Here is a 14024-nt window from a genome sequence, read left to right as displayed (position 1 = left end):
AGCCCGTCCACCTTCCAGTCCCCCCAGCAGCCCCTTCACTTATACTCAGGACCCTCAGTTCTGTGAGCAGCTCCCCCCTAGAGCTGAGAGATCCCCTTAGAAAGGCAGCAAGAGGTGGCAGATGCCCACAGCCTGCCAGCAGAGACAGCACGGTTCGCACACCCTGGCCCCAGTCCTGCAGTGAGTCCCTGGCCTGTTGTGCAAGGGCCTGGAGAGTTATGTAACGGTCGCTCTCTCTGGCACATGCACTCAGCCCACTGCCTGCACCTGCAGTTCCCCTCAAATGCCTCCCCCCCCCAGCTTGGCCCCCAGTCCCAGCAGCCTATGCTGCCCCCTTCCATCCCCCCACAATCAGCCGAGCAGTTTCCCCAAGGAGTGTGCAAGCTGCTGCTGGTAGCCCAGGCCAGTCTGGTGGCGTGTCTCAGCTGCACAGCGAGGGAAGCACTCTCTCTTTTGGCTCAGGGTAGCTCCTGCCCACCCACAGCCGAGGAAGCAGAGCCCAGGACCAAGACTCCTAAGAAGCAGCCCAATCCTCCAGCCAAAAGCTAGAGTGGGGCTGGAGCTGGGAGGGACTGGCCTCCTCCAACGCACGTGTGCACCGAACAGATCCACCCACCGAGTGCAGGCTCATAGAATGGAGGACAGGCCGGGACCTTCAGAAGTCACCTAGTCCAGGCCCCTGCCCGGAGGTAGGAGTGAGTATTATCTAACCCCGGCCTGACAGGTTTGTCTAACCTGTTCTTGAAAACCTCCAGTGACTCTGATTCCACAATCGTCCTAGGTCATTTGATCCAGTGTTTGACTCAATGCACATACCTCCCCCCGCACGGCCCTCACACTTTGTGCCCAGACACACACCTCGCCCAGCACAGCCCTCACACGTTGTGCCCAGACACACACCTCGCCCAGCACAGCCCTCACACGTTGTGCCCAGATGCACACCTCCCCACAGAGCCCTCCCAGACTGTGCCCAGACGCACACCTCCACACACACAGCCCTCACACCTTGTGCCCAGACGCACACCTCCCCCCACACGGCCCTCACACCTTGTGCCCAGACGCACACCTCCCCCCACACGGCCCTCACACCTTGTGCCCAGACGCACACCTCCCCCCGCACGGCCCTCACACCTTGTGCCCAGATGCACACCTCCCCACAGAGCCCTCACAGGCTGTGCCCAGATGCACACCTCCCCCTGCACGGCCCTCACACCTTGTGCCCAGACGCACACCTCCCCCCGCACAGCCCTCACACCTTGTGCCCAGATGCACACCTCCACCCGCACGGCCCTCACAGACTGTGCCCAGACGCACACCTCCACACACACAGCCCTCACAGGCCGTGCCCTGACACACACACCCACACACACAGCCCTCACATGCCTCCATACACAGATGCACCCCCCCCCCGCCCCACCACCTGCAATGACCAGATTCCCCCCCACACACACACAATGCCAGAATGGGACCATTGTCCCTGTCCCAGAGAGCGGTATGTTTTCTTTCTCATGACAGATTAGTGAGGGCCCCAGGGCTCCTTCCCCCACTCTCCTGGATTGAGCCAGAGCTCTTCCCAGCTGCAGAATGGAGGCAGCCAGTGCAGGTCCATGGCAGGCCGGCCAAACACCAGGCAGCCCAAGCTGGCTCCAAGGGTGTATAACTTTATTTGGTTTCTTGTATAAGTGTCAGTGCAGCTTAAAGCGCCTGCAGTGGAGACTCCCTGCAGGAGTTCCCAACATGCTTCCTGAGGTAAAAAGGTGCAACCCACACTCCCCCCACCCGCCCCAGAATGGGGAGAGCTGCATCGCGGCATGCGGCATACAAGCAAGGGCAGCGGTTGGCGGGGGGGAGGAGGAAGAGGCTGCCAGAGCCCAGGGATGGGGACTCAGTGCACAGAGGGCTTTGGTTTTGCCCCTAAACCTGGTGGGGCCAATTGACCCCAGCTCCCAGAAGCCCTGCTGGAAGCTGGGCCTTGGTTGTGCCCTGGCCGTAGCCCCATTCTCAAGCCAGAGCTCCAGCATAAGATCCAGGCCCACAGCTCAGGCCAGCCCAGGGTGGGGCGATGAGACGGGCTGGAGCAGAAGGTCACGCTCTAGGGGAAGGGGCTACGGACTTGCCAGAAGAGGAGGGCAGTTGTAGGGAAGCCCAGCTTGGTCTGCCCGGCCCCTCCTTCACCCACTCCAGAAAGGGGTGCATAGCATCTACGGGGAGCAGGGCTGAGTTGGGCTCAATCTCCCTGGCACAGATGGCGAGCATTCCCTGAAGGCAGGGGCCACATGAGGCCCAGGCCTGTCGTGGGAGGACATCACCGGGCACATTGAGCCCAGCTCCCTCACCCTGGGAACCATGTTAGCGTCTGAACCAGCAGACTGCAGAGCAGGAGGCAGGACCAGGCTCAGCCCCTGCTCTTAGGTTATTACTACAAGGAGGGCCTGTATGGACACCCCCCCCACACACACAATGCGCAATAGCCCTGTCCAATATACAGCAAGGGCTTAGCCCCAGGAACACCCCAAAGTACGCTGGCCCCTCGGAGTGAGCACGGGGGCAGGCACTGCCTCTCAGCACAAAGCAGGCTGTATCCATGTTCCCCAGTCCCCAATGCAATCTACAGACTGCAGCACCTCCTCCTTCCCAGAGTCCCACATGGAGATCTGCTGAACCAGGCCACGATGCTCTGCCCTTGGCAATCTGCGTTTGTGTCCCCAGCTTGTGCTTTCTCCCACTGTCACCTGGCAGTGAGGAACGTCTGCAGGGAATGAGCCAGCCCATGGCCCCTCCCCAGCACTGGGGGGAAGGCCTGCCCCGGCTGCTTCCAGTTCTCGCTGTGGACCCCAGGCAGAGAGCCTGATGCTGGTGGAGACTCCCAGCTGGGCTTGGGCATGAGGGGGTCAGACAAGGCTGAGGGCAGCGTGGCGGCTCCCCTCAGAGGATGCTCTCTTTGTAGACCCCGTTGAGGCTGTGCGGACGGCTGCGCTCCAGCCGGCGGGCAGACAGGAGGCGACGCAGCGAGGAGGTGGAGCTCAGGTCCCCACAGCTCTGCAAGTGAATCCCTTCTGGCAGCGTGTGCTCTTCTGCCTGCCACGGGCTCCAGGGCACCTGGCAAGCCACAGCAACAAGGGCAGGGATGAGGACAGCAGGAACCTCGCCACAAGAGCACATCCAGGAGAAGCCCTGCCAGGCAGAACAGCCCCCAGCGAGTGCTAGGATGCAGACTGGAGGGGTGGGGGCCGCCCCAAAGAGGAGCCCTGAGAACCCAGGGAGCAGGCACCTTCCCCCCAGTCACCCCTGAGCAGAGAGGCCAGAGCCAGGAGGCAGCTGGCCCTGGCGCGTGACAGTGAGAGCAGGCTGTGACTCAGCTAGGCAGCAAGCAGAGGTGGTGCCTGCTGTCCTGGCCAGGAAGGCAGAGTAGCCTTGGGACTCCCCAGAGCAGTTCCCAGTGCACAAAGTCAAGAACAGCTTCAGGGACCCAGGGAAGGATCAGAACTCTCCAGGACAAGTAAACAATCTCCTGGGCTCAGGCCCATCAGGTCTCTCACAGCGGCTTTAAGCTCCCAAAAGGGGCGAGCTGTGACCGAGCATCGTCCCAGGGACAGAGCTGCCCTGCACTAGGAGGGGAAGGTGAGTGCATAAAGTCTCAGCTCAGATGCCAAGATCGTGACCTAAAAGCTTCATTAGAGTAGGGAGCCTAACTGCAATCTGGAGAGATGGCTGCAGGATGAGGAACGTCAGCATGGGTGGCCTGGAAAGGAGAGTGCAGGGGAAGAGGGCTGGTGACATGCGGCAAAGGTATGCACTGGGCCCACAAGCTGCAATTACAGACCAGCCAAGCCCCAGAGTTCCTGGAGACTGTTACCCAATGCAGGCTGGGTCCTTCCAGAGCCTCCTGCACTGAGCAATGCAGGCAGCACCTCACCGACCTCCACTAACCTGGGAGCAGGGAAGGGTCATGGGCACCTTTTTACAAGTGGGAAACAGAGGCCAAAGTGGGACTGAGTCAGTGGCAGAGCCAGGAGCACTGAAGGACTCAGGAGTCCCCTGCTCCCAGACAGGCCCTGGACCACAGGGACACTGAGCTCCAGACTGCAGAGCCACATCCTGGCCCTACACGTCCCACTGATGTGGGACCCATCCCCTCTCCTAGCTGTAGCCGCCATTGCTTCCTCCATGAAGCCCAGGCGGGAACCAACAGAGAGAAACAGGCAGGCCCCCGGCTCCTCCAGAACAAGGGGCAAATGCTCCTGAAGCCCAGGGCATGCAGGAGCCTGAGAAGCCCTGCTCAGAGAAAAGGGAGCAGGACCGGCTCTACCATTTTTGCCGCTCCAAGCAAAAAACAGCTCTGACTGCAGCTGCCCAAACTGCAAAAAAAGCCCCCCAGGCTGTGCTCCCCCAAGAATGGATGGATGCCACGCCAGGCACATGCTTGCTCTGCTGGTGCCTGGAGCCGGCCCTGACAGGGAGGGGCAGCTGAGAGCGCCAAGGCAATGGGCAGGTGTTTGCAGGGGCTATGGCAGCCCGAGGGCCAATGTGGCCTGGGGGAGAACATACAGAGGATCATGTCCCTCTCATGAGCTCACTGTTGGGCACCCAACCAGGCAAGCATAGAGAAAGGCTGGGATAATCAAGGGTTAATAGGTTGACTCTGCAGCAAGTGGCTTCAGGACACCATCGCCCAGCAAGAAGGGACCTGGGAGCCCCCAGCCAAGCAGACTCCCCAGGGAAGGGCAAATGCAGGGGAGGCCGAGGTAGACAGGACTGGTCCTGGAAATGCCTGTAGGGGACAATCCAGGCCTGGGCCCAGGGGGATGGGCAGCACAGGGCCTGCTGGGGGTTCTCAGCAGCCCTGCATGCAGAGCGTGGCCAACACGGAGCCCCTACCTGTTTGTGGCTCTGGGAGCCATGCCCAGCCATCTCCACACCAGACGCCAGGCTGCGTTTGGATCTTTGCAGGAACCTGGCCAGCAGCCCCCGGGTACCACGACAAACCTTCAGATCCCCCAGGGAGCGTGTTGCTGCCTTCGACAGCTGCTGTGTCACCTTCTTGGGCACTGGCAGCGTGTTCTTCCTGGCAGAGGCAGCCCGGAGGAGCTGGGGCGAGTCGCAGTGCGAGAGCCGGAACAGGCAGGCCTCAGAGCACAGTCCTGTAAGGAGACTGGCCAGTGAGAACCGCAGCCGCAGGGGAACACGGTGGGGAGGGGAGAAAGCACCGGTCCCAGGGGTTCCCAGAGGCTGTGGCCAAGAGGCCCAGGCTGCAATGCACTCCGTGGGGGTGAAGGGCCTTCCTACTGAGCCAGCCTCCCCCAGCAGGGGATGCTCTAGGGAGCAGGGCAGGAGCACTGGTTGTGGGGGAGCTCCAGGCTACTCTGCTCCCAGCCGCCCCCGGAAGGGGCACTACAGCACACTGCCAGCCACTTCCAAGTAAAGGCGGTCACTCGTCAGGCCCCCAGTGATTTCCAGCCCATCCCCCAGGTCTTATGTCGGACACTCATCCTAAGCCTGACTCGGCCCTGACCTGTGTCTGCAGAAGAATTGGATGCATCATCCTCCAGCGCTTTGGTATAAAGCAGATCCCTCAAGTCAACTGGAAGGAGAAAGAAAGCCAGTGGTAAATACTCAGGCTCTACCCTCCTCCTGCCCCGATCCCATCACAGCTGTGTGCACCCGTTCCCTCACACAAGCACTGTGCATGGGTCTGCCATCGCACACACTCCAGCGCCTGCATGGGCCAGTGGCACCCACTCACTGGCAGGTGTGCACCAGTCCCCTGGCATGAGCTGCATATCAATCTGTACACCAATTCCACTCTGTGCCTGCAAACCGCACTCACCCAACCTATCAGTGACCACTGACAAGCAACCCCCAGAACACCCCTTGGTCCATCCCCCACCCCAAGTGCGTGAGTGAAAACAGACACACATGGGGACCCACATCAGCCCTGCTCCCCCTGCAATTCCCACCTACCAGGATCACCGGCAACAGCAATGCCGGGGTCGCTGTGCGACCGCACGAGCGGCCGTTGGCTCAGGCCCCAGGCTGGGCTCAGCAGGCAGGACGTCTCACTGTTGCGTCGCTGACGGCCGCGGTGCCCGCGATCTGAGTACAGGGAGCCGGTGGAGCTGGTGCCCTGATGCCCTGGCAGCAAGGTCTTGCCCTTGAGTCGCACCTCAGGGAAGCAGGGCCCAGCGCAGCGAGCCAGCCCTTCCAGACGATTGCAGCTGTGGGTGATGGCCCCGCCTGGCTCCAGGAGCCTGTCGTAACTGGGATCAGGGGTGGAGCAGGAGTAAGAGCGCTCCCCCCGCACCCGGGGCCGGGGCATATCCTCGAAGGGGCCCTGCAGGCCCAGCGTGGGGCTGTGGGGATGGTGGCCACACTGCACGCAGTCCATGCTCAGGCAGTAGTCTGCACGGCTGCGCTGGATGGAGCGGAAGAGGACGTAGTCCACCGAGCGCATGGAGCCCTGCAGCTCCAGCAGGCAGGAGTCCTCCGAGGGGCTGCTGTCGCCGGGGATGTCGATGATCTCGGACATGACCAGGGAGCCACTATCCATGGACGCTGCAAGGCATGCAGGCAGAGCGGGATGCACAGGGTTCTCTGGGAGGGATCGGAGCACGTCCCCAGGGTACCTGCCTTGGGAACTCCAAGCCCAGCCTTGTGGGGGACCAGCTCACAGGCACAGGACTCCAAGCTCCACCCCTACTGGGCACATGCCACTGTCCTTGCACCCAGCCAACAGGCACAGCGCACCCATATGGTGCTCACCAGGACTTTACCACTGCCTCTCCAGCCCCCAGCTCCCACCCAGTCATGGGCAGACGTGGGCACAGGCAGCTCCCTCCTCCCAGGACCCTGCCCCCAGCTGCTGCCCAAGAACCGTTACCTTCCCCACTGAGCACGATGGAGGGGACGTGGTCGCAGGTGCAGCCGTGCGACGGATCCGTGAGCTGCAAATCAAACAGCGTGGCCTGCAGAGTGGGCAGAATCACGTCACATTACAGAACCATACGCAGGCCGTACGGGCAGGGAGATGCTGCACACTAGGCTCTCCCCCCAGCCACTGCTCCTGCCCCACAACCCCACAATGCCCCCTGCTGGGAGAGGCTGGCACTGGCGTAGCCGGGAGCTCCCCCTAGTCAGCACTCCTGCCCTGCCCCCCCTACAGCACCCCCTGCTGGGAGAGGCTGGTACTGGCGCAGCCGGGAGCTCCCCCCAGCCAGTGCTCCTGCCCCCAACAGCCCCTGCTGGGAGAGGCCGGGGCTGGTGTAGCTGTGATAGATACAGCGAAATGTAAGCAGTGTGCTGTGGCCAGGTTGGCCCCAGGAGGTTACACAGACAGGGCAAGTGAGGTAGGCTGCTACCTCAACACCCCACCCCAGTCTCTCTAGCACCACAGTGCCGTCAGTGACTGGCTGAGGAGACAGCAGCAAGAACGTGCCACTCGCACCCTGGGCCTCAGTGGCTGGGTCCCCTGGAATCCATTACGGTTAGAACATTAGAACGGCCGTACCGGGTCAGACCAAAGGTCCATCTAGCCCAGTGTCCTGTCTTCCGACAGTGGCCAATGCCAGGTGCCCCAGAGGGAGTGAAGCTAACAGGCAATGATCAAGTGATCTCTCTCCTGCCATCCATCTCCACCCCCTGGCAAACAGAGGCTAGGGACACCATTCCTTACCCACCCTGGCTAATAGTCATTTATGGACTGATCCTCCATGAATTTATCCAGTTCTCTTTTAAACCCTGTTATAGTCCTAGCCTAGTCCTGCATCCCCTCACCCAACCCAGCTCTGGCTTCTCCCTCACCCTTCACTTTGTGGTTTGACCTGGGGATCCCTGAGCCTCTAGTGAGAGGACCGGGCCAGTCACCACCTGCTCCTCACCAGCCACACCTCTTTGCACAACGGCCCAGCCCTGGGCCTGGCCAAGCCAAGAGCCCCTGGGCTCCTTACCTGGCTGACTGCCCGGAGTCCCATGACAGTCTCATAAGATGGGGGGAAGTCGGTAGGGTAGAGAGGCACAGGGCTGTCCATGGAGCCGTTATAGGTGATGCTGTGGGTCCACATGGGAAAGGTGCATCAGCCACAGTGGGGCACCAAACCTCCCATGGAAACAGCCTAGGGGAGGTCCAGGCTGAACCCTGCCTGGAGTTACCCCTGGGTCCCCCCTAAGCCCTGCCCTGGCCTCCCCCTCCCTACCTCTGCCCCCAACCCCAGCTTGGCTCCACCCCTGCTCCCAACTACCTCAGACTTCCCTGTCCCCCAGCCCCATCTCAGGCTCTCTCCTCACTGCCCTCCCCCACCCTGCCCTGTGCTCCTGCTGATCCTGTGTGTCCCTGGGGTCCCCTCACCCACAACTCAGCAATGGGCTTCCCCTCCCTGCCTCAGAGCTCACCCCACTGCCCTCCCCTCCAGGGTGTCAGTACCTCTGGGCATCGGTCTCGGAGCTGCAGGTGTACTCCGGCGGATAGTATGGGGGCGGTGGCACCGGGGGCACAAACTCCTCCAAGTCCATCATGTTCTGCAGGAAGGGGTCTGGAGGCGATGTGCACTCCAGGGTCACTGAACTGGAGCGCTGCGGGGCCAGCTGCAGGGAGAGGGGAGTGAGGGGGAGCCTGCCAGCGCCCCAGGACAGGTGCCTAGGTTGGGTACAGGACACATCCCCTTCCCCTGCTGTTGGCCCTACTCACCCAAAGAGGTGTCGAGGGAGCAGCTCCAGTGCCCCCTACTCCAAGTCCCTGCACATTGCACCACTGCAAATTCCAAGGAGCTGCTGCTTGCGTCCCTGGGGACAGGCAAAGCATAGGGATCATGGGCAGGGGACATCCCCGCCCCCCGGGGGGAAGGAGATTGGAGGGCAGGATCCAGTCCCAGCCAGGTTCTCTCCAGCATCCCCAGGGCCTGACCCTCCAACCCTGAGCTGGATTCCTGTGGAGCGGAATTCTCTGGGAGAGGAGCCGCAGGCCAGGCTAGGGCTCACCACATGGATAATGTCCAGGGAGAAGATCTGGATGCAGCACATGACAGCTGAGAGCGTGCAGACAATGGTGGAGAAGATGGTTAGGCCACAAACACTGAATAGAAGATCCTGGGACGGAGGAGAGATGGGAATGAGTCCCAGAGATGCTGCCCAGAGTGTGCGTAGGCTCTGTGCAGAAAGCAGAGAGCTCCCCCAGACACCAAGCTGCCTACCCCAGTGCAGAGAGCTGCCCCCCAATGCAGAAAGCATAGAAAGGACCTCCCAGATACAAGCCACCCAGAGAACTGCCCCACCACAGACACCAGCAGCCTCCACCCCAGTGGAGAGAGCCCTGATCAGGCTCCAAGCCCCCCCGACTCCCCCGCAGAGAACCCCTGCAGACTGCAAGCCTCCCCACCTGCCCAGTGCAGCCAGCCCAGTTACCTTCAGAGCCATGCGGACGCTCCGGCAGTCAGGGCTGGGGAACATGGTCAGTGTCTCGCCCTGTCTGCTGCAGGCAGGTCCCATGGATGGGTACTCAGAGAGGACCTGGCAGCAGACACAGGAGTCCTTCTCCTGGAGGGAGGAGAGACCCAGCGTGAGTACGGTTGTCAATTCTGGTTGGATGTATTATTGGAGGTTTCATCATATGGCATAATCTTTCATTAAGATTAATCTTTAATTCCTGGAGGGTTGGCAACCCTCAGAGTGAGGAACGGCCAAGTTCCAAGGCCCAGACACAAGGAATCCTGCCACTGCCAGTACGTCCCCGGGAGAGCCAGCCAATAGGTCCCTTCCGCAAGAGCCAGCCCCAAGAAGTGTCCCAGCCTAGCCTCCCTTCATGCAGCTGGGATACTGCCCCTCCCTCCCATGGCCCATTGCCCTGCTCCAGGCACTCTGCTCGGCCACAGGCATTGATCTGCAGCCTCCCCCAGGTGTGCCCACTCCCCAAAGGGCTATCACCCAGCCCCGGATGCCCCAGCCCCAGGAGGCAGAGTTCCTCCAAGGGCTGGCCTGGGTCAGGCCTTACCCTAGTGCAGGCCTCCAAGGACTTCACCAGCTGAGCATTCTGGCAGGAGAGGATGGAGCCGGCGAGGCTCAGCATGATGCCCAGCACGGAGAGCAGTGTGAAGAAGGTGATCTGCAGGCAGGACAGACAGAGGCCATGAGCTGGCACATTAGGGGAATGAGAGGCAACAGGCCAGCGTGCATGTTAGAAGACTGCACATGTGATACAGGCATGTGTGCGCAGGGGATTGCCTCTTCGCTCTGCCCTCCCTGTCCTGGAGCTGGATGGGGGAGAAACAGGGGACTGTGGTGGCCCAAGACAGAAGCTGGGTGAGGGGCTGGGCCCTGCCCTGGGTCAGTGAGGACGCCCACAGCCCACACACAGCACACACCTACCACCAGGGTGAAGGGCCGCTTCCAGGAGACAATGCCGACGAGCCCGGACAGCGCCAGCTGGGGGGACAGAAGCACAGGAATTACAGTGGGAAGGAGAGAGGAAGGGCAGGAGGCCTGAGACCCCCACAGGCCATGAACCCTCCTCTGAGCCCTGTAGCCCCCAAAGCTGGTCCCAGAGGGACTGGGGCCAAGGCGGAGCCTCAGGAGTGGGGCCCATCCCGGGTGGCAGCAGCAAGGCCAACAGGCAGGAGCCAGAGAATAAGGGAGCTTGAGGAAAGTGCTGATTCAGGGCACTCTGGAGAGCCCAGGGCCTGCAGGCAGCTCCGAGCAGGACAGCAGGACCATGGCCAGGCATCCCCCGGCAGGGGTCTGTGCTGCTGGAACAGGCAGGAGGGGTGGGTCCAAGGTGAGCTGGGGGAGGGGGTGTCAAGTGTCTGGAACACAGAGCAAGAATCCAAGAGCTGCTGAGGGCCTCTCCCAGCTCCTCTAGGCTGCAGCCCCATTGGTAAGCCAGGGACCATCCTGAACCCCTGGGATAGTAAGGGGATAATAAAGGCTGTTGCACACCCTCCCCCCTGGGCCAGGGAGGGCTACGGCTGATGGCCTCGGAGATGGGGAAGTAGCAGTAGCACCATGAGGGCAGTGAGCTTGCCTGGAGGATGTACAGTGGGAAGCCAGTTCAGGGGCATTTGCCCCAAGGCCAAATTCCCAGCCCTGCCACTACCCAGTCTGGGTGTCTTGGACCAAGAAGAGCAGGGAAAATGCATTGCTGAGAAGTATTTTGGAAACTCTCCTAGCCAACAAAAGCTAGAGGGGAGGAGTCTTCCCTCCCCCTTCCCCCAGCCACACAGTAGCTCACTCCCACTGCCTCCCCAATCAGACCCCGGAAAAGCCAGCAGCACACACAGTTGGCCACCCAAGGCCTGGGCCAGCACCTCTGAGCTGCTTGGGGACTCCCTAGTTTCCCTGCAGATGGCAGCTCCTTGTCTGTGAGAACCAGGAGACTCACCAAGAAGCCGGCCCAGGAGGGGCAGGAGTGCCGGACCTTGGTGGAGGGCGTGATGGTAGCTGCCACAAGGCTGAAGGTGAAGATGAGGATGCCCAGGATGACCTGAATGAAGCCCAGCACCAGCAGGATCTGCAGCCAGGTCCTCTGCACTCGGAGATGGGTGATGCTGCGGGAGGAGCGGCCAGTCAGGGAATGGCTGGAGTCGCTGGTTGATGGCATGACTCATTTCCAGGTCAGGAAAAGACAGAGTTCTGACCTAGGTGGTGCATGGGAACCCTGGTGCAGTTAACGGAACTGATGCCAAAGGGTGCAACAGTCACGACGCGGGGCTGGCTGGCTGGCCTGCCCAGAAAAGCAGCCAGGACCAGATCAAGCAATACTTGCTTTTCTGGCTGAAATCTGTGCAGTTTTTGTTCCGTTCTCTCTGTTCCTACTGCTCTGAGCTGGCCACGTGCTGCCCCATCCACCCTGGGGCTGGGAGTGGGGATTCTGGATCAGGCAGGATTGGGGACCCTGCTTTCTGACTTTGGGGTTCACTGTACCAGCCTCAAGCACTTTGGCAAAGCCAGTCTGGATCCAACTCTTCTCAGTCACAGAACAAGCTGCCCTGGGATCCTCTGTCTCAGCATCCTGCCCGGGGCAGAGAACATCTGGCTCAATACTCCTCACCTGACACAGAACATCTTCTCAGAACCTGGGTGTCCCACTGTGTTCTGCCATCCCTGAAAGCAGCTCCAAGGACTGCATGGAGCTGAGGTTGGAAGCACCCAGGGTCAGACCTGCAGGTAAATGTTTTGCTCCATAAAGACACAGAGACGTGATGGGAGCTGCCCTCTCCAGGCCAGGGCTCTGAAACCGGAGGAGATACTGGAAAAGGGGAGCAGCCAGGCTTGATGGGGTAGAAGTGTCTCATCCACCCTCCCAATTGGGTTTAGGAGCATCCTCAAATCCAGTTCTCTCCCCAGGGAGTTTGGAGGGGGTCACAGACCAGCTAGGGAACACTGAGTTCGCCTCTCTCCCAGTGAGGGGTTCTCAGGCGACATTGACACTCCCAGCTCCAGAGACTTTCCCCAGCTTCCACTACCGAGGGTAAAAATGGACCACTCTTCCCCGAGCTGAGTGCTCCGGCTCCACGCTCACCAGACAGCCCTGCTTAGCAGGGACTTGCCCTGCTACCATCCCCACTCCCTCAGGCCTAGGGACTGAGCTGGGTTCACTTGATTGAATGCTGGGATGGTGTTTCAATCCCCAAACACCCCTTATGTTGACATCTAGGCAGCAGCCGAACAAAAGGTGGGGGAGGAGGAGATACCCAGCAAACAGGAATCCTGCCAGGCAGAGCTGAGCATAGAGTCAATTAAATGTTATCCATAAAACTGGGGGGTTCAAGACTCCTGCACCCAGCAGCTGCTGGCTACAGCCAGCCAGGCGTTGGCTCTAGTCCCGGGCGGTCTGCAGGGCAGGACAGGCCACTTCCCCCATGGCGAGTCCGCTATTAACCCATCTCCGGCAGGCAGGATGCTCAGGCACCAGATAGACAAAACTTAGTGGCTCCTAGAAGATTAATGACCAGACAGAATCCGCCCGAAGCCCATGGAGGAGCTTGGGGCGAAGAGGGAGGGAGCAGCAGCCGGTCCAGGCGCAGACAGCGGGATGGGGGAACGGCTCTGCACTGCAGCCTCTGCCCAGGGCAGTTCCAAGGCAGGCTCCCGAGAAGCGAGGCCCGAGCTGCCCCCGAAGCTGCAGCGACGCGAGGGCTCTAGCGCCAGGGTCCCAGTCTCCGCAGCGCCAGCCGGGGTCGGTGCAGGGGGCGCGGGGCTCCCGGTCTCCCCAGCCGGGCGCCAGGGAAGGTGCAAGGCTGTGGGGAGCGGAGGGGGCTGGAACCCGCTTCTGCGCCGCGCCGCGCCCCGCGCTGCAGCAGGAGCCGGCCGAGGGAGGAGCCGCGGAATCTACGCTGCCTCCGACTTGCATCGCCCCGGAACGCTCAGCACTGGGCTGATGCTGCGGGGAGGGGAGAGGGGGCGGGGGGACACGCCCCTTCGCGCTGCACCTTGGGAGTTGTAGTCTCGGGGAGGCGGGGCCGGGAGGGCCAGCGGCACCCAGATGTGAGCCACGGAGCCGGCTGGGGCCCTGCTCGGGCAAGAGAGCGACCACATGAGCATCAGGCTGCGCTGGCCAATGAGAACGCGGCCAGGCTTTCGGGGGCGGGGGGGCCTGCTCCAGCTGTGCCCAGTACTTCTTCCGAGCTGGGAGGGGGAGCCCCCTCCAGCCGTGCCCACTGAAACTCCGCTTCCCCACGCCCACACACACAGCTGGAACTGCCCCACAAGTGGAAGAACCGCTGCAGCTTGGCTCTTGGGGAGAGGGAGACAGGCATTTCAGACGGCTGAGTCAACAGGGAAAGGAATGAGCTGTGAGAGCAGTGCTGCCATTAAACACTCCCCTCTCTGCTTGCAGCCAGAACCCCAGCAGCTCCCCTGGGCCTCCCCGCCTAATGGAAATTCTTTCCTACCACAACTGCAGCCCAGCTCCTACCCCGCTGAGCAATACAATGGCCAGGAAGACTGTTCAGACAATGCACTACCCCCAAGCCTGCAGGTGCTCTGCCCCAGCGAGGATAACACAAGATAGGTCTTCCTCCCAGGAAAAGAGCAGCAGAAGG

The 14024-nt window shown here is 61.4% G+C and overlaps 1 protein-coding gene across 1 annotated transcript; it reads right to left on the bottom strand.

Annotated features, from left to right (window-relative positions):
* Window positions 1-1645: 1645 nt before the first annotated feature.
* On the bottom strand, window positions 1646-13248 carry FAM189B (family with sequence similarity 189 member B). The gene is made up of 12 exons (XM_030542296.1): window positions 11363-13248; window positions 10354-10410; window positions 9980-10090; window positions 9394-9525; window positions 8971-9078; window positions 8417-8577; window positions 7944-8043; window positions 6878-6962; window positions 5962-6552; window positions 5513-5581; window positions 4879-5141; window positions 1646-3099 (listed from the first exon to the last, which is right to left on the bottom strand). Exons 1-12 carry the CDS (start codon window positions 11579-11581, stop codon window positions 2926-2928), a joined length of 2070 nt encoding a protein of 689 aa, XP_030398156.1. The 5' UTR covers window positions 11582-13248; the 3' UTR covers window positions 1646-2925.
* Window positions 13249-14024: the final 776 nt, after the last annotated feature.

Source organism: Gopherus evgoodei, chromosome 24, assembly GCF_007399415.2.
Source record: "Gopherus evgoodei ecotype Sinaloan lineage chromosome 24, rGopEvg1_v1.p, whole genome shotgun sequence".
In the NCBI taxonomy this organism is placed as follows: Eukaryota; Metazoa; Chordata; order Testudines; family Testudinidae; genus Gopherus; species Gopherus evgoodei.
Note: the sequence above shows the minus strand (reverse complement) of the source record. Positions and strands in the feature narration are given on the sequence as shown.